The 19,666-nt window shown below is 38.4% G+C and overlaps 1 protein-coding gene across 4 annotated transcripts in view; it reads right to left on the bottom strand.

The window, feature by feature from the left end:
• Positions 1-19,666, bottom strand: part of frmpd1 (FERM and PDZ domain containing 1) — a 35,654-nt gene that overhangs the window by 9,186 nt on the left and 6,802 nt on the right. For 2 of the 4 annotated variants that reach the window (XM_015380262.1, XM_015380265.1), the window contains exons 2-13: positions 16,549-16,700; positions 11,389-11,499; positions 7,547-7,719; positions 6,372-6,474; positions 5,593-5,638; positions 4,848-4,952; positions 4,619-4,714; positions 4,343-4,468; positions 4,111-4,230; positions 3,367-3,500; positions 1,575-1,701; positions 1,061-1,153 (exon numbers count right to left, since the gene is read on the bottom strand). In XM_015380262.1, coding sequence (XP_015235748.1) covers positions 1,061-1,153; positions 1,575-1,701; positions 3,367-3,500; positions 4,111-4,230; positions 4,343-4,468; positions 4,619-4,714; positions 4,848-4,952; positions 5,593-5,638; positions 6,372-6,474; positions 7,547-7,719; positions 11,389-11,495 — 1,230 coding nt within the window. In that variant the 5' untranslated portion in view covers positions 11,496-11,499; positions 16,549-16,700. Of the gene's footprint in view, positions 1-1,060; positions 1,154-1,574; positions 1,702-3,366; positions 3,501-4,110; positions 4,231-4,342; positions 4,469-4,618; positions 4,715-4,847; positions 4,953-5,592; positions 5,639-6,371; positions 6,475-7,546; positions 7,720-11,388; positions 11,500-16,548; positions 16,701-18,007; positions 18,155-19,666 lie in introns of those variants that run through there. The other 2 variants (XM_015380263.1, XM_015380264.1) reach the window with 2 other exon arrangements.

Here is a 19,666-nt window from a genome sequence, read left to right as displayed (position 1 = left end):
TAAGTCAAATATCTGACAAGAGTGGAAATGAGAAGATATAAAAACATTTTTTTGTTATTGTTGTTAATAGTAAGAACAGAAACATAGACTCTAGATTTTTTTGTTCTTCAAAAAGTCCCAGAAATAGTATCAAGATTTTATGCATAAAATATCTAATCTTAATAAGTTTTTCTCTCTTTTTGGAAATATGAATTAACACTATAACATTGTTTAAAATTCTAAAAACATGACTTATATATTGAGATAGTCTTCAACATAAATAACAAATTAACCAGAGAGAAGAGGTCAAACAGGTATAGGATAGCTGTAACCTAAACCTTTTATTTATATTCCCCCTGCAATTTTTTTCCACTAATTGAAATGTCTTTAAATGCACATTAAAATGAATTCAACACACTGTAGTAAACAGATAAATGGAGGCAGAAGATGACTTTCAGTCATCAATGCACACATTCAGCGACACTCAGGAGCTCTTTCAAACTGGGCACCATTTCATTCACAACACCCGTCCCATCAACCAGGAATCAGAATCCGAAATACTTTAATAATCCCAGGGTGAAACTACTTTCGTTACATTACTCCATCTGTAATAGAGTGATTTAAGGACTAGTTTGATATAACACAATTTTATACAATACATTTAATTAAGGGGTCCCCGCTTCATCTTATTTTAATGTATCTATGTTTCGTATGTAACTTTGCTGCTTCTTGCCCAGGACTCCCTTGAAAAAGAGGTTTTTAATCTCAATGGGATTTTTTTTCATGGTTAAATAAAGGTTAAGTTAAAAAAAATAATAATAAAATAAAAAAATCTCGCCATCAGTTTAGGGGTCCTTGGCCGGGAAAACGTTGAAGACCCCTGCTCTAATGGCCACCACAGTAACAAGAGCACATTGGGATGTTTGCGGGAATTGAGAGTTTTAGCCTGGAAATCCTTGTTTTCCAACTGCATGATGTCTTGACGGTAACATGACACAAAAATGTTTCTGACGTAGAAAAGATGCTGCTGTTTTTATTTTTGGAACTAGACTTACAAAACTTTAAGGGGGAAAAAAATTACCATCATTGTAGCTGTGTAAGAGCGTCCACCATAGGAAATAAGTTCTCCAAGCTGAGTAAGGTAGGCCAATCGAGCTTGAGTAGCAGATATGACCTGAAACACAAAAGTTGACATTTAGAGAGAGTAGATTTAGTAAAACAAACTTGGAAATCCTTACACCTTTTTAATTACTCTACTGCCCAATATTGCTTATGTACTCACTTTCTTTTATTTCACTACTTTAAGCTGTTAAAGTGTCAACTAAATCATAAAGAAATTTGAAGCACCTGAAAAAGCATAAATTAAATCAGCTGCTATTCCTTAACTCTCGGAAGGTCTAGTCTGCTATATAAAACCATTATAATGATTGACAGTAGCCCTATTGTAGTGGTATGAGGCCGAAAACTTGGGAGCACCACAAACGTCCCACGGATGCGACGTGACAGTTCACCTCAGTGGAAATTAGCATCTGAAATGTACCCAAAAGCCTCCACATCACACAAAGCATTTATTCAGTAAAGTCTTCCTCATCTACCTTCTGCCGTGGCTCAAGCAGGGACTGGATCTTTTTGAGGTGGTAGCTGATTGCTTTCCTTAGGTCCTTCTCCCTCATGTTGCTCAGCAGTGTGGGTGAGATAAAGCTGTCCAGGCCAAACTCCTTCCTGTCAATCACAAATACAGACAGGAATAAAAATACATCTAAAAAAAAAACACTTTCATTACTAAAACATCTCTATCACTAGAAATAAATTCTATATAGAAAATAACCGAAAAACAAGTAAGTATAAAACGGCAACCATCTTCTCCCATTGTGGAAAAAAACTTTGCTGTCAGCAAACAGTTCTCTGAGGAAAACATTAGCCTTGTCAACAAATTAACTGGATTTTTGTTGACAGGGGCAGCCTTAAGGGTTTAGAAAGTTTACATGAATTCCAGTGTGCATACCAGTTTGCATTGTTAAACCTTCCATGCATATCAATATGGATTGTAAAGCATGCTGTTCTTCTCACATAACGGCATGGAAAACTACAAAGAATGGAGAGAATCCAAGATGTTGTGTAAGCCACTTTTTAAAGTCTCTAAATTTTCACTGTTTTCGTTCACAAAAAGAGGGAATTTTATAGAGGTTTTATTTTGAGTAGTTTTATAAAGTTTGAAAGTTTAGTTAGAAAGGCTGAAAAAATTAGATGATCAACCAACAATGCTACTTTAGTAGATAATAGTAGATAATAAAAGTAGATAATAAAATCTGGTAGGATTTTGAGACTAATATACAATTAAACAGTGTAGTTAAATGGGAAAAAATATGTTAACTTTTGCACCACATAACAAAACATTTAAAATGACTGGTTTTGATAAAATGGTCATATTTTAACATGGCGCATGGTAAATTGATTGTAAGAGTTAGATTATTAATTCATAGCTGAATGCTGAAACAAAGACAAAAAGCTTTATCAAATAGGATCTTTGTTTCTGTGACATTCAACCATTTCATAATTGTACTTGCTGGTGTGGGTGTGTAATAGTGAGCGTGCAAATTCATCACCTGAAATTGTAAAAAGCTGAGCAGGATAATATCTTTTGTCACCTTACAAGCACAAACTTTAGTGGATTTTCTTTAGAGATTTTAAATGATGGATTAACAAAAAGCAGAACATAATTTAGAAGTGGATGGAAAATGATAGCTTGTTGAATTATCCCTAAAAGAAATTTAAAATCAGCCAATTGGCTGGAGAAGTCATCTAATTAGATAGAGTGTGTTTATTTTGTTAAAGGATATCTAATAAATAAATTCCTAGTAGAATAAACACCAATTTATAGCTCCAGACAGTCATTTAAGGCAAAACATTTTCATTGCAACACAATGTGGGACCTTACCACTACAACACTGATTAGTTAATTGAGACATTAGTAATTAATGTGATTTACATAATGTAGGAACATTCCTTTCACAGAATAAATCACCTTTCCACTTATTAAACCCAGAGGGAATCACAACTGGATGCCTCATCTGTAAATACCCTAAAACCAAATCATATCCTTCTGAAATTCTGCTCTACCTCTTAAAAATCACAACTACAATCTTTAAAAATGAAGCTGAAGTAGCTTCTGGTGGTGTGTATTTAGGCTACTGTCCTCATTTCAGTAACACAATCCAACAGACGCCAAAACACACACTAAACATTTTCAATCACATTAACAGATTACAAATAAATGAGCATCTTCATCCCAGACTAATTATAATCCTGGAAGCAGCAAACCAACTTTTTAGGGCATTCAAAAAGTGGGGTGACCTTTAAACTGACCCAGACACACATAACACTCACGTAATGCTCTTGATAGAGGCCCGGGTTTGTCCACAACTATCAAGTCTCTCATGCATGTGCAGTGCAGCGAGGCGTAGCGCCGTGTTGCACTTCATCTCCACGGCAAAACGTTCCTGTAGCACATCTCCAACGCTCTGAAAACAGAAGCAAGCTCGGTGAATTCATACGGGCTCTGCATTGAGCGGATGTAGAAGCAGCTTTTGCTCTGATGTTCTGTTAACGTCTCCTTTATGGCAGAGATAAAAAAATATATATATAAATAGAAAACTTGGGGATTGTCTTTACGGAACAAACACACAGGATCCCAGAACTGTCAGAATAAAGAGTAAACAAACACAGCAGGACACAAAGACTTCTTTCGAGGAACGTTTATGAGGGAAAATATAGCTTTGTATTGGGTTGGTAGCATCACAGTGCCAGACTGCTTAGAACAGCAACTTTTCAAGAGCACTGAAAATTCAAAGAGGTGCAACAAAATACAAAGTAATTGATATGCAGCCGAAGGGAATTCATAAGAGATGGAGACAGTTTGAAAAATTATCAGAGAGAAACTTGAAGCAGTGGGAGAGTAAAAAAAAATAGCTTTGAGTTGATCCTTTTGTTTCTGGGGGCTTTTTCAAGGGAACGTACATTAAATTAAACCATAAACTAAACAAAACACAATCTTTTTTTTTTTATCTCCCTGAGGTTTATCCATTTTCTTCGACTGAATTAAAAACATAAAGACTGGTAGGGTTCTCTGACCTGCAAAAAGAGATACTCAAAGGCCAAGGGGTCTTCTTGTAGCATGTCCGAGGGGTCTCTGGGAATGAAACAAACCCTGAACAGGCATCTGTAATCATGCGAGTCTTTTTTCTGCACCACCTGGTGGAGACAAAGCATAAACGGTCCTAAATACCTGTCATTGACACTCAACCATTATGAGCCTCCTTCACTGCTCGCTAAGGAAGTCTGGATTTGTCTGCAGATCCCTCACCTTTTGAATGAGCTCATCTTCATGCAGTAGCAATAGTTTGGCGATGCTATACTGCTGCTCTAGTACCAGACCAAAGTGCTCAATCACTCGCATGGAGAGTTTTTCCTTTAGTGTCAGAACAATGTCCTAAAAAGATGAAAAACAATATTTTAATCGACTGATTCAAACATTTTATCCCAGTCTGCTGATGCCAGATGGACAATCTGCTCTATGAGCTCACTCAGCTGCATGTAATAATAATCTAGACATCCGTTCTCAATGAGCAAACACCTCTACCTTGACAGTGGTTGTATTGTCAAACTTAAAGGCCTTGGTCTGTCCATTCTCTAGATAGACTTTTAAAACATTGGGAAGGAAGAGAAGAGAGTTTCCCTAGTGGAGAAAATAAGGAAGAAGCAGTTAGACAGGATTAAAAATAAAAAAAATAATTAAATCATTCATTAGAATTATGTTACATTTCAAACCCATTAAAGCTCAAGAAGCAGGATTTTTTTTTTATTTCTACCTGAGTGTGTCCATTGACTACCACCTCCTCTGCAAAGCGCACTTTAACTGGATTACTCCTCAGACGAGCTCTCTTCTCAGCTGACATAATGGATGACTTGGGATTCTGCAATAGATAAGTATCATCACTAAATCAGGCTTGTCCTCTAGGGCAACAATGAAAAAAGACAAAATTAAGTCTGAAACCACAAATGGTTAAAAAAAAAAATCCTAATCTGCACGTTGCAATTCCGGAGAAAAAGTGAAGAAAAATCCCAGTCAGAGGATGCAAACCTGCTGTCACAGGTTAAAGGCATTGTGGAGGATCTTCGCCAATTTTTGAAAAGACCCGCCCGCTCCACTTAAAAAAGAATGCACACGCACAACCCTGTACACGCTCCCGAGGGGGAACGCCTATTAAACGCTTGCGAGAGCATGCACGAGCTCTTTTCTCCTCGTGCACGCTCTGTTTAAAAATTGCTGTTTGCAACGCTCCTACAAGCTTACTTTCCAAAAAAAGATTTGTAATTTTACCACTGTGTCAGACTTAAAACCGGTAAGTGAAAATGGGGACGACCACGTAGGATAGCCTTACATATCACCAGACTGATTGACAATTAGGAGGAGCATTTATTTTGCTGATCCACCGGGAAAAAGAAAATCCTCCACTATACCTTTAAGAACTAAGCTGCTCATGGTTGAAGGAATAATGGCCTAATGACCCTATGTGACCGTGTTAATGGGTTTAGCTGCGTCTTTGTACTCACTGTCATGTGCCGCAGAATAGTGACATTGATGCAATCCTCCAGGTCCCTGGATGGAAGAACCAACAGAAAATAACCCAGATGCATGCATATTGTTTTATATGTTTTTGTCTTACATTTGAACCCATTGAACTTTTCCTTTTGTTGCCACATAACAACCGCTGTCTTTAACTGAATTAAATGTGGTACACCAACACAAACTGGTGCATTATTGTAAAAAAAAAAAAGAAAAAAAGAAAAGGAAAACATGGGTTTTATCTTTTTTTAACAAATTAAAATATAATTGAAATCGCCTCTCACCCTAAGTACAGCTGGAAGTTTTGGCGGGTATCTCTACCAGTCTTACACAATTTGAGACACAAATGTAAGGATCTTCTTTGGGAAATAATTAAAACTAGATAAAATAGAGAGTGTGAGTTTTGCCAAAGATTATCTGTTTGATTTAGGCCTGGACTTTTACTGGACCATTCAAATACCTTCAGTCTAATCCAGCATGTTAGAAATCTACTTGTTTGTTTATCTGTGCTTATAGGGCCCTGCTCAAAGTGAAGACACTCGGTGCATTGTGCTTTATTTGTGGATATCCGTGTTAGAATTTGCAAATAATTTGAAAAACTTTTTTTTTTGTCGTGACAAAATGTGGAAATTATCAAGGTGTATGAAGTCTAATTAAATATGGGCATAACAGCTCAGATGTTGTATTCAAAAGTAATTCAAATTCAAAAATCCTTTATTAATCCCAAAGGGAAATAGAAACACAAACCTCAGTTAGATATTCTCACCTCAAGATGTTTTCCACCTGCTCTGCACTCAAATCCTCCATCACTTTTTCATTTATCTGCAGCACCTGGTCCCCTGGGTACAGGATCCCATCTGCAGGGCTTCCTGTGGTACACACACACACACAAACATGAGACTGATCAATCACCCTGGCTGCACGTGCAGAAACATGCAGAGCGACCGCACAGAACAGATTGGCACACATGCTCATTGAATACGGCTGACTCAACAGTGTAGGAATGAGCTCTCCAGGACATGAGGGGTTACAGTCATCCTGGGTTTCTTCCAGTTCGCCTCTGCTCTGCCCACTCTAGTTATTTATACTCATTTGACTTGAGGCAAGAGAGACACTAAGGCGTTTCATCTCACTGTAGCAAATGGCAGTCACAAACCTACAGAACATATGCGTTCTCAACACACCTGAGCATATTTTCGCCCTCCCTGCTATAATGGAATGCTGCAAGCTCTCCCTAAAATACACATTGAAGCACAACTCCACCCTCCTCCTCTCAAGCTTTCGTGACAGCTCAGCCAATTTCCTGATCTTTTCTCCCGATCGCTTTTATTTCCTGACTCCTCCCATCTCTCTCTTCTGCCTTCCTTCACAGTTTTGCAGACTTTTTAAATCTGTCTGTGTTTGCGCTTAATCCAATCACTGCTGACTAAATCCCCCCTCCTCCTCTCTGTTAGATGTTGTCCACAGTTATCACCTCCCTCTCACTTTCTCACCATCTTTTCTTTGGCAGCAGAGAGCAATTACAGAGATGAAGCCTGGGTGGGACTCTCCTCTGGGCTTTTTATCAGCTTATTTTACAAGATCGACGTAAAAGCGATGGATCAGCATCTCCCCCTGTCTTTCCTGCAGCTGACACCTCTGATTAGAGGTATAAATGGAAAGTGATTGAATACTGAATTTAGAAAGGATGAGCAGGTGGCTCTGCTGTTTTCATGGCCTGGTCTGGCTCAACGCCCCACAACATGGGTGAATGCCAAAAGACACTCTGTCTTTGTTTGTGTGTCTGTCTATATGCGTCTGTGTTTGTGTGTGCATGGAGACAAAAATATGAGTTGCTCCAGGCGGAGTACTGTTGCATAAAGCAGGTAGCCATTTGGAGAGAAGTATTAGAAAACACTCATCCACATGGAAGAACATGTGACACACAGGCTCAGTGTGTACCTGGAGCAACATCCCTGACCAGCAGGGGGGCGTCTGTGGTGAGAGTGAAGCCATGTCCGGTGCTGCGGTCCAGGACAGGGTCTCTGGTGATCTGCAGCGTCAGTTTGGCCTGGAAGCTCTGACTGGACAGACTGTTAGAGCGCTGCGACCTTCCATCGCCCAGCAGACGTTCCCTGAGGAGATCATGAAGGGGGATGGTGTCATGTGATTGAATCAGCAGATATTAAAACAAATAGTTTTTACTTACATTTTTTATGAGGTGCAAATTTATATGAAAACAATCTTTTAATGTACATTAACAATTTATGTTTTTTTGTTCATTTAACAACACTTAACATCTTAAGAAAGAGACTTGCTTTTCATTCTTGCTGAATAAGTCAGATGTTAGCTTTGCAACCACTAAAGAACTGATTTTCATCCCAGATGAATCTTTATCTTTCAATATTTTAACTGCAGGATATTCAGGATGTGGTTTAAAACTGTAATGTAAGACAGAGATTGGAGTGAATGAAGAGAAGACAGATGGAGAGCTAATATTTTTTACAAACAGCGAACACTGGTTAAAGTTCTACAATAAACACCATCTGTGCTCTGGTGGAGGCAGCATCATGCTATGGGGAAAACAAAGCTGCATTTAACCGTCAAAAAAGTTCATATTCGTATTTATTCAACATCTGTGGCATGAATTTATAAAGAAACATGCTTTTCATACATGCTGGCTATTCCTAGTAAAAAGCCAGCCCAATGGCAGCCCACTTCCCTGCAACTCCCAGCAGAATCCCCTCCAAATTCCAGCCCCTGGAGCGACCCCCCTCCTTCTCCCTGGCATGCATATTTTTTTTACTCTGACTCCACCCTTTCACTGAATTACAAGGAGATGGCACTTCTTTTTAGATCTTAATGTCCACAAATCATGACAGAAAGAATACTTTGGTACAAAGCTTGATGATTGGAAAGGAATTGTAGGGGACTAGCCAAGGACCCATCAAGGAAAGTGGGGAGATTTTAAATGGCTACTATTGTATAGCTGTACTTACAGAGAAAGGCGATTCACCATATTATGAATATAACCAGTTTGTGTAATCCCTGGATGGTGATTTTTTTTTTTCATTTTGTTTTTTAACTCTACAATACTTCTGCAAGTAATTATTCATCTTAACCAATTTGTTTTACTAATATCCTAATAACTACATTTTAAATAAATTTTTTGTAGAAACTGGTCTAACCAGTCTTACAGGTTGGCTCAATGTTGTGCATAAATGGCAAACAAAAACTCTTTAAGGTTTTTATGAATTGCAGCAAAATGAACCTCAAAGACGTTTTATTTAGTTCATATCAGGATCCCTTCAGGACAAATAGCAGAAAGTGTCTTGATTCTTGGGTGGATATGCTTTCTGGGCGCTCTTGTTTTAAATTTGATGCCAGCAGCATCCTCCAAAATAACTCAGCGATACATGTGAAGGAAGGGCTTATTGTTTTTTTTTTTAGCACATCAACAATGTCAGAACATTTATTAGAGGTCAAGACTTCAGGAAACGTGGGGATGAAATATAGAGCAAGATTATAAAAGCAATTGTTTTTGTTAAATGTAAAACTGCACAGCATGACGATGATAACAAAGCGGAACAGAACATGTTGTCATCCAGATAGGCAAGTCTTGCTTTTTTCTTTTGATGAAATGTCACCAAACCACATTCTAAAAGTGTTACAGCAGTATGACTCCATACGGAAAGAGTGTCAGCAATGGATTACATAAAAACCTCCAACCTAAAAAACTACAAAAGAGGAAATATAACTTTTAAACCAGAAAATATTAGAATGTAATGTGTTTCTGTCTATTTCAATCATATAAACTGAGCATTTTTTTTCTAAATTCAAATTTCATAAAGTCTGTCGCAACTCATAGACATATAAAATCACTTTAGTAGAGTAAAGTTCACATAACTATGAACGAACCTCAGCTAACAGTATCATCCACACACAGTGAGGCCTTTCCCAGGAGCAGCTAACACAGACAGTTTACTGGGCTTCCTCCTACGCTTGGAATGGGAAACCACTTCGCTGGCGACTAGAGGATGATGGCTGTTGAATGCATATTTGTGGTTCACTCTGGGGTGTGTGAGGGGGAAGTCAGAGATTAAATATGTACTCGGCTATGTGGTATGTGTGTTCTTGTTAGATTGAGATCTACTATTTGTTTATACCAGGTAAGGAGATGGACCTTTAATCTCGGCAGTTTTATTTATTTTTCCCATATTGTTACGAGTAAAGTTTTTAAAAGCCCATTTACAAATTCCTCATAACACCCTTTCAAGTGGTTGTTGGAGAATTTCAAACTTCCTCTTTATGATATTGTCCAATTGGTGGCCACAAATTGATTCCCAGTCTTCTTAAGGTCACACCACAGCATTTCAACATGGTCTGGACCAAATTGCCAATTCTTGAGAGCCAAACTTTAGCTGTCACAAAGATTATCTGACATTTGACCTTTCAATCCTGATTTAGGACACAAAGGAGCTGCAAAGTACCCACCATCTGTAGCAGCAAAGAAAAACAGAAAAACAGTCAGCAGTACTATGCCTGACAGTTACATTTGTTTGAGTTAATATGATGTGTTCTGGCTTTTCACCTTACTGTTTTATGCATCATCTATGTTGGTTCGTTTTACTAAATAGTGCTTTAGCAAAAGTTTGCATGCATTATTGTCTGCTTCGTGTACCTCTCCACTTACGGTACCAGTAACTGCTGCAGATAGCATCACCAGCAGCTATGAAATTGCTAAGACATCCATTGCTCTGTATGTTTTTTCACTTTTAAATAATATACTTTCTCTCTGTGAAATCAATGCTTTTGAATTGATTTTATTTGACCTAAGAATCCTTCATTGATCAATTCACAAATTCATTCTTAAAGGTCTTTTTTTGTCTTTCCTACTTAGAACTGTGTTATACAAAGACCCCATAATAGCTACAACTCTACTTTCTACTGAAGTTATCACATTTTATCATGATAGTGTCACGGTGTTGGTTCTGTTAAGTTTTCTTTTGAGTATTTGGTTTTACTTTGCTCCATGTTTTATTGGTTTAATTCCTATTTTTTGTGTTTTCTGGATATATTTGAGTTCTTAGGGTTTTATTTGTTGGCCTCTGTTCCACTCTTGTGTTGGTCTCCTTTTCCATAGCTCCTTTCTAGACTCCTCTCTTCACACCTGCTCCCAATCAGCTCGTTAGTCCTCTCTTTGTTCAGTCTCCCATAAATAAATACATAAATACAGTTCCTCAGTGCTGGTTCCTCGTCTTTACTCGTCTTACCCTGGCTCCTCGTGATTGTTTTCCCTTATGTCTTCATGGTTCTGGTTTGTGTTACATTTTAAGTTGGATTTTTGGATTCCTGTCTCAATTGTTTGTGGTCATTCAATTAAAGCGTCAAGAAACTTACCTACTGTATGCCTCCCTGCCTCTGCATTTGGGTCCTCAAAAACCATAACCAAACTCTGACAGGTTAATTTAAGAGCATCGTTTTTGTTTTATTTTGATCACACTTGCCCTCTTAAATCCTGTAAAAGAAGCATCAGTTGTGTTGTTATTGAACTATTTTCTTACCCTATATATATATAATTTTGCCATAATCTGCAATTCAAACCTCCCCAAATTTTACATAAAACTAATTTTATTTACCGTCAGACACTTGGGATGAAATGTTGTTGTTTTTTTTAATCTAAGATGACGCCCCATGAAACATTTTATTCCCAACTTTTTTGTTGTTTTTTGACAATTTTTTCTAGACTCTTCTCAACTTTAATAGGTGTTAATCACACTCCTGCACCTCCTGTTCATCTTTACCTGCTCAGGGACTCCCGAGTACGCCGTATTATGGTTCCCACCACCTGCTGCACCCGACTGGTCCTCCGAGCCGGAGACCTGCTCCTACATCGCTCATTCTCCTCCATTTATCTGAAACAAAACAGAACAGAGGGAAAGAGGCACTTGAGAGTTGCCGACATGACAACAAAGAAGCAAAACACAAGTGAGAAAAGGATGAAAGTATCTTGGAAGGATCAAATAAATTAGATTCCTTCCTAGGGGCTTTGTTCTGTCTGTTTTTTGGATTGAGTAATCAGTGCCTGGATTGTGCTCCACTTCCATTCCCATTTTTCATTCTCTTTTATATGCAGCACATGTTGTCTGGCTGGAAAGCAATGAATAAACAGATTCAGGAATGGAAAACAGCACAAAAAAAAAGGTCTGGATAGGAGAGCAGGGGGGGGGGGGCTTAGTCAGCATGATCAACAGCATATGACTAGATCAACAGCAGCCCCACTATTGCACAATAGGAGGATTTACAATGAAGGTTTTAACACATAGGCCGAAATGCATTGTTGCTACAAGCAGCAGCTGTGCATTTTTTTGCTTAGCTGGCCTTTTGAAGTGGGAATCTGTGGTGACATCATGAATGATGTGGAGGCTCAGTTTGGCCCTTAGGGAGGCAGAGCTGGGCAGTGCTGACTTCAGTCTAAAAGTCGACTTCTTCTCCTTCCTACTTTTTTCTCCTGTCAGCCATTTGAAACATAGCAACAGAGAAGTCAAACAATTCTTTAAAAATGTTTTGTTTAAAGTACAAAAAAAGCTTCACTATGAATGTTTATGCTTATTCTGCATTAGAAAGCAAAACGTTAAGAGCTGCTAAGTCAGATTTCCAGTCAATTAAAACACTCTTATTTCTCTCTTATCACTCTTATCATCCACATAAGTGGATTTTATTATGATTTTATACTACAAACCGGCACAAAGTATGACATTAGGCAGAGTTTAACCCTTTATAGGGCTCAGTGAAATACTTAGAAAATCCAAATTTCAAGCTGATAGTGTTATTGGAATCCAGGACAAGACCTTATTATCTTTGTAATGTTAAAACAAATATGAAGATTTTGATGGCAAAAATGAATGTCAATGTAATAAGAAGTGCCAACTTGCCCGAATATATTAAGAAAAATAACAAAAGTGCATAAATAACAAGCATAAATAACAAGAAGTAAAATAACAAGAGTGAAAGAAACACATTTTTTTGCTCAAACATAACCTTAGAGGCATTAATGCTGATACTGGCACTTACGTTTTTTAGTTTATAAACCTAAATATAATTGTTAACAAGGCTTATTAACTTTTGAACTTCATATTTTTATTTTTCAGTTAGCTTTTTACCTTTTTATCTTGACTTGTTAACTTTTTTCCCCAGCTTAATTTACGGTTGGTAATATATCATTAAAGGCCTCATCTAATTAGTCAAATGCCAAAATCAGATGTACAGCCATGTAGCAGTATCTTTGCTGAATGGCTGGGTATAGATCTTGTGCTTCTAGACCTCACTGAGTGTTGGGGGGACTCCATTTGTAAGGGGTATGTAAGTGATCAAAAACGCTACCTTTCCCTATAAAGGCTTAAAGGAACAGATGTTTGGTTCCCCTTTTAATTTACAAATGAAAATCACAAAAGTGTGGTGTGCATATACCCTGATATCTGCAATTAAACTTAACCAATTACCTTCAATAGTCAAACAAGGCTTTTTATTTCTATTTTTTAAGGGGACAGAGAACAAAAGTTAAACATGCACAGTTCCAAAGTTAAATTGTTGTTAGAGTAAAATTAAACTAAATTGGTCTAAGGGACCAATCAGCTTTGGTGTCTCTCCTATAAAAAGGGCAAAGAGCAGTTCTATTGGTGCACTGGCCCCTGTAGGCCCATGTCTAGAAGTGCCCACTGACTTAAGATGGATAGAACTTATAAAAGACCAACAATTAAAAAAGCTGCAAGCAGTATTTCTGTAGGAGATGCAAAAATGTATAGTTAAGGGAGGAGAAGCAAACAACTACTGGTCAACCCCTCCACAAATAAGACCTTTATGGAGGAATGGTCTGATCTGTGGCCTGTCATAGGCTGTAGGAGAATGTTTCACTTGGCCAGACGTTAACCTTCAGCACAACAATGACCCCAGATATGCAATCAGAGCTAGTTTAATTTAGATTAAAGATCAATGTGTTAGAATGGACTAGTCAAAGTTTAAAGCTAAATCCAATGAAGGATCTCCAGAAGGACAATAGAGTCCTGTTTGACGAAGCTTAAACTATTTTGCAATCATGAACTGCAAACAAAACACACTTGAGATTTTAGCTTTCTTTAAAAGAACATGTCTCATTTTTCTTTACCTTCGCAGCAATATATTGTGCCCATTTTCTTTCAATCTGCTTATTGCTGATGTTTTTAATTCAATACATGAAATAAACCAGAATCTTATGGCCCAATTCTCAACCTAGACCTGATAAATGCAACTAATGATGATGGATTTGCCCCTGAAACGTTCAACAGAATAAATTGGCGTTTTTGATCAGCTGTGTAGCCAACTTGTGGATGCCAAGACTGTCATTAAGATCTTGAAAAATGTAAAACAACTTTCTGGTGGTCTGCCATTCTTGTTCATTGCTTTTTAAAAGATGCCTTTTTCAATCAAAGACAAAAGCTTGAGGCACTTTACTGGAATTACTTTGAGTTCTAGGGAGAGTTCACTCTGCTGAGCGGTCAATAGTTGATGCAAAGGAGTGCTGTCGTGTGCCTTACAGCAAGGTTTAAGCTCATCTCACTTGTTGTAGGCCAGTGCTGTGCAACCTTTCTCTCTGTGTTAGCAGTAGTAGTCCTGTCTTATAAGAGGATTAAATGCCCTTGTAGGCCACGGGCCTGAACAGGTCCGGGTGTCACTTTAGCACCTCCTGCTTATCCGGATTGAGGCAGATTGATGTGGATGAGGAGGACTGAGAGTGAATGACCAGATGGAACCAAGAATAATTACTGACACTTGAGTCTCTTTCAATCAGACAAGATTCACAAAATAAGAACATCTGCTTTGCATACAGCTGTTCAAAGAGTAATTTCTGGCTCATAATTAAAACTTACAGATTTTCTAACTTTATTGAACATATTTAAATGTTCAGCTGGAATATCTCCACACTTTATCAAGTGAGCTAAGACTAAATTCTGTATTTTTATTTTGATATTTTTCAACATATCAACAGAACTTACCGTAGTAAATAAGTTAATCTCTTGAGACTCTCACTGACAACAATTTGCGCAGCAGAATCAGAACGCCTCGTATCTTAAAGTACATTTGCACCTGAGCTATGGTGTAAATTTGGCATTTTCACAGAAGTTGAAAAATCTGAACTTTTGTTTACATTTGCGTCACAAAATCCAATCAAGGACTATATACGGGTGTGACCTCCATGAAGGAGACATCAGAAACAAGTTTTTTTTTTTTTCCCATCAAAATGGAATATAAAAAAAATATAATTTTGACAAAGGACTGAGTGCGTAATGCTCTTAATAGGTTTGGGAGTGACTTTTAGAAAAGACGTTTTAATTTAGCCCTTGAAGGTCTATTGAGTTGTCCACCTCCAGCACTGACACCGGTCAGCTGCCGCATCTCCTCCACTCTGGCGCTCTGTCTGCCTGGCTGACATATTCAATCTACCGCCATCCTCCTTTGATCCTCCAAAGGTAGCCTCTATAGCTATCCCCGACCAGCCGCAGCCTCTCCCTGCTTTTGCCCTCTTTCCCCAGCAGCCTTCTATGATCTACCGCTGTCCTCCTCTACAAGGCTACTTTTCTAAAGGCTACAAACTGTCTAATAAATCTCTAAATTATTTCCTGGTAGTTTGTATTCTGCGATTGTTTTCCTTCTCTTCTAAGATAAACTTCAAGAGCATGGTTTTTCAGTCCCATTCCTCTATGTCCTGTACCTTCTAAATGTGTCTTGGTCCTTGAGACTGGAGTTGAAGTCTCCTGTTCTAGACACCCACATCTCTATTGTTTTGGAGCCTCTAAAACGTTTTCTTTAATGACTGTCCTATATCTGGCTTCAGGGTCTATAGTAAAACACCCCCACAGTATTTTTTTGTATTCCATACGTATGTTGTTTAGAATGTTGGCTCAGAGATTCAGCTCTGATCTAATTTGATCTAATTTCATTTTACACTTCCTAGGTTTTCAGCTTGCCACTATTCCATACAGGCCAGATGTGTGAGGTCCACAACTAATTGTTGCCCTTAGATTATATCAGCTGAGGTACAGATATCTGCAGTTCCTCCACAGTTACAATGACCTCTTACATGTGTCCTTGTGGGTAGCCAGGTTTTGTTACATTACTGTAACACATTATTGTTATAGTTATGTTCAAAGTTTATAATATTGTTTTAAAACCTAGCCCCATTTTAAACTTCTATACCATGCATATATTGTGTAGTCCATAATGACTAGGTGAGTAGTTTTATGGGTTTTTTTTGTATTTAACACACCTCTCCAGAACTTAACACATGGGTGGACTGTTATCTAATTTGTTATCTAGGGGTATCATCCTATACTGAGGAAGAAAAACAGCAGGTTACAAGGTTTTCAAGGATTTGAAAACCTTGTAACCTTTTCCTTTTACTTAATTATCACCATTAAAATCCAAACCAAGGCATTTTAACGTGAATATTTTCTATGAGTACCAATACTTGTCAAAGATACCATCCAGATGTGTGTTTTTTTTTGTTTTAAGATGCAATGATCATTGGCAAAGCCTGTAATTTATGCTGCTGTTCTCCCCCTTCGGTCTTTGATTTTCTCCTTACTGCTCTCTAACCTTCTCTGTCCTTGCAGAGTCAGGTAGACGTCTCAAATATCAGTCTCTGTGGAGCAGCAGCAGTAGCTGCAACGGTGGACCTTTTCTTATACACATGCACTTCACCAATAGCCTTACTGCTTTTGTTCTCCAAAGCTGCCAGCTTTACCAAAGTAACTTGTTACCTGGTGAGTTTAAAAAAAAAAAAATACCAGAGCAGTCCGAAGGTTATGATATGTGTTTTGGGCAATCTAACCACATACATTCTCTCATAAGCTCCTGGTTTGTCAACATAATTCAGTAATTGAAACAATGAGTCATTTTAATTAGAAGATATTGAAAGCATCACTCACTGAGATGTGGCTTTCCTCTTCAGGGCTCCAAAACAAGCATGTCCCCTTGTCCTGTCAGACATCAGCTCTGTGACCGCTCCAGGGTTGGCTGAAAAACGGTGGAGACGGGTCTTTGCAATCATTGGGGCCTAATCTTAATCTGGAGCCGCCACCTGTGCAGAGCGAAAACAAGGCTGTCAGGGAAACCTGTCAAAATCTATAAATGGAGTACATGTCCAAGCTTATATTCGGGCCTAGAAAAGGTGTTTCTGACTTAAATTTGAACTCTATTCATAAGTAACAAAGCTGAACTGCAGTTGGTGATATTTTTAATCATGAAATGCAAAGTATGTCAAGCCAGAGCAGATGTGAGCCCAAAGCAGCTATGTGGCTGTGGTTTTCCAGGAGGCCCCTCCTCTAAGTCCCTAAGGCTTCTCTTGCTTTCTCTTCTCTCCTTCACCCTCCTCTCTGTCTTTTTTTTTTTTAGCATGCAATATGGAGACAAGGCGCTTCATCCTTCAAAGTCTAGATGCTTAAATTAAATTTTCATACATCCCAGTTAGAGTTAAACGTTTTTACTGGGAGTGCTCTGAAAAGCCAAAAAAATAAATAAATATGGAGGAGGGAGAGATAAAAGCTGCCAGGCAGAGGAAGAGCTTGGTCAAAAGGGAAACAAGACAAATCTCTCATGTGAGCATCAGAGTAGATGTGGCTGAATCCTCAGAACAGCCTCTGATTTGGGGAAAAAACTAAATCTGGGGAAAGTTTAGATGTCAAATTCTAATAAAAGTAAGAAAGTGACAGCTTCATCTGTGCAGCCCTTTTATCAGGACCATATCATCTTCTTCATGGGGCCCATGTGTCCCACTAAAAGCCAATGCAGGACCAAGGCGCACAGAGAGCAGAGTACATGAATAATGCATGAACCTAATGCAGCTAGTTCAACCTCAGGCCGCCTACTTTTGCCCCTCTGCCAAGACAGGCAACAAGGACAGTGGCTTGAAGAAGGAGAAAAGCATCGGAGAGGTGGAGACTGTAGAGGGGCTGAGGGAAGGGGAAAGGGGAATTAGTCAGGGGAACCAAAAAGAGAAAAGGGGCCGGATATTGAGGGAGAAAGAAAAAGGGGGGGAGAAATTTCAAGAGGGTGAAAAGGGCAGGGGCAAAGAATCGAGAGAGCGAAACTGCAGGAGATTCTGAGGGAAGAAAACAAAAGTTTTTGCAGTGAGAGACAAAGGAGGACTGGAGGAAAGAAAGGGGATCATTGAAGGGAGGACTGCTCCAACATCTGCGAACAAACAAAGCTTGTCAGCAGAAACTAATAAATCTACAGCTGGTCACTAAATAAACAATAAAAATGTGGTCACGTTGTCCTCTGAAACAGAAGAAAAGGACTTTTTTGGTTTCCAGTTAAGAGATAGCACTCTCAAATTTCAAACCTGACATGTTTATCTGTGTATCTCAAACGCAGATGATGAGTCACCTTCTTGCTGGAATCAGCAGTGAATCTTAATGCTGTCCTCCATAGTCAGGACTCATCGTCCCAAAGCATGCCGCTCGTTAATCTTTACATCAGACTCCTCGAGTCGCTCTGCCTGTAACTTCAGACAAAGGATAAAACTGTGACTTTCAGCTTGTTTCAATCCGCCTGTTTCTGTGTTTTCCCTGAGACAACCAACCCCCTCGACTTACAGCTCATTTCCCCACACAATGTGTCTCTGTCTCTGGCAAAGCAGTCTGGGATCCAGCCCCCAGTATGAGCACACATGCACTTCACAGAAGTAACTCAACTCTCTCTTGAGGAGATATAGAGGTGGTAGTAAATGCCAAGTTTCTGTAAAGCCAGTCAAACAGAAAACTCTTCTTAAACAAATTAGTGCTGCTGGGTCATTCTTGGCCACAGCGGACCAGAACGGCCGGCGTGGACATGGTCTTTGGAAATATAATTAGGGCATGAAGTCGAGGAAAGAGGTTTGAAAACAGCTCCTATAACCTAACCAACCTCAATAATCGCTCAAATCTATTTGAAATTGAGCTTAAAACAATGAAATGCAAGAAAACTATGGCTACAACAAACGGTTATTTTGCAAATCAATTAATCAGTCGACTATTTCTTCACTTAATTGATTAATAATTGGATAGCAAAGGGCTTTTTAAAGAAGACTTTTTGCTAAATTAAACAAGGTGAAACTAAACCTTTTTTGAATAGGGCATATTGACAAATGAAAAATATTTTTTCTGTCTTAAAGTTCTAGTGGAGGATTTTCGCGAATTTTTGAAAAGTGTTCCTCTCCACTTTTACGGAAAAAATGCACATGCACAACTCTGTACCCGCTCCTGAGAGGGAACGCCTATTAAACGCATACAAGATCATGCAGGAGCCCCTTGCTCCTTGTGGACGCTCTGTTTAAAAGTTGCTACTTGCATCGCTCATCCAATCTTACTTTCAATAAGAAGATTTGCAGTTTTTCCACTATGTAAGACTTACCACCTATAAGTGTAAATGGGGACGAGCACGTAGGACGGCCTTATGTACATACCGGTATATCATCAAAATGATTGACAACTAGGAGGACCGCTTATTTTGATGATTCACCTAGAAAAAGAACATCCTCCACTATACCTTTAATTGCAAAATATTAATATATTCTTGTTACTATTTTGGTAGTTACTGCTCTAAGTTGGTTGCTCTGTCAGCTAAAAGCATGCTTTAGAGTCTCTATACTCCAGATTAATCTAAATTAGTTGACAATTATTTCAATAATCGATTATTCATGATAAATCAGATTGTTTCAGCCCTAAAGAAAACACTTATTTGCAGTGCAAAACTGCAATGTTTCTGCAATTTTTTTTCATGCTTCAAAAAATTTTGGAATTTAATTTTGAACAATAATAAGAGTATTTCTTTTTCCTTTTTCAGCCCAATATTTTAAATGTTTTTTCTCTTTATTGTTATATGCTAAATGACTTTAGACATTACTCATAAAACATTGACTAAACTAAAGAAAACAAAGCAGTGTTGGATTGACACAAAGCAATTGCTTATGATCAATATCAATGAACCATCCATCCATCCATCCATCCATCCATCCATCCATCCATCCATCCATCCATCCATCCATCCATCCATCCATCCATCCAT

The sequence above is a fragment of the Cyprinodon variegatus genome, unplaced genomic scaffold (genome assembly GCF_000732505.1).
Source record: "Cyprinodon variegatus isolate N-32 unplaced genomic scaffold, C_variegatus-1.0 Scaffold210, whole genome shotgun sequence".
In the NCBI taxonomy this organism is placed as follows: domain Eukaryota; kingdom Metazoa; phylum Chordata; class Actinopteri; order Cyprinodontiformes; family Cyprinodontidae; genus Cyprinodon; species Cyprinodon variegatus.
The sequence above is the reverse complement of the archived record's forward strand: the minus strand, read 5'-3'. Positions and strand labels throughout refer to the sequence as shown.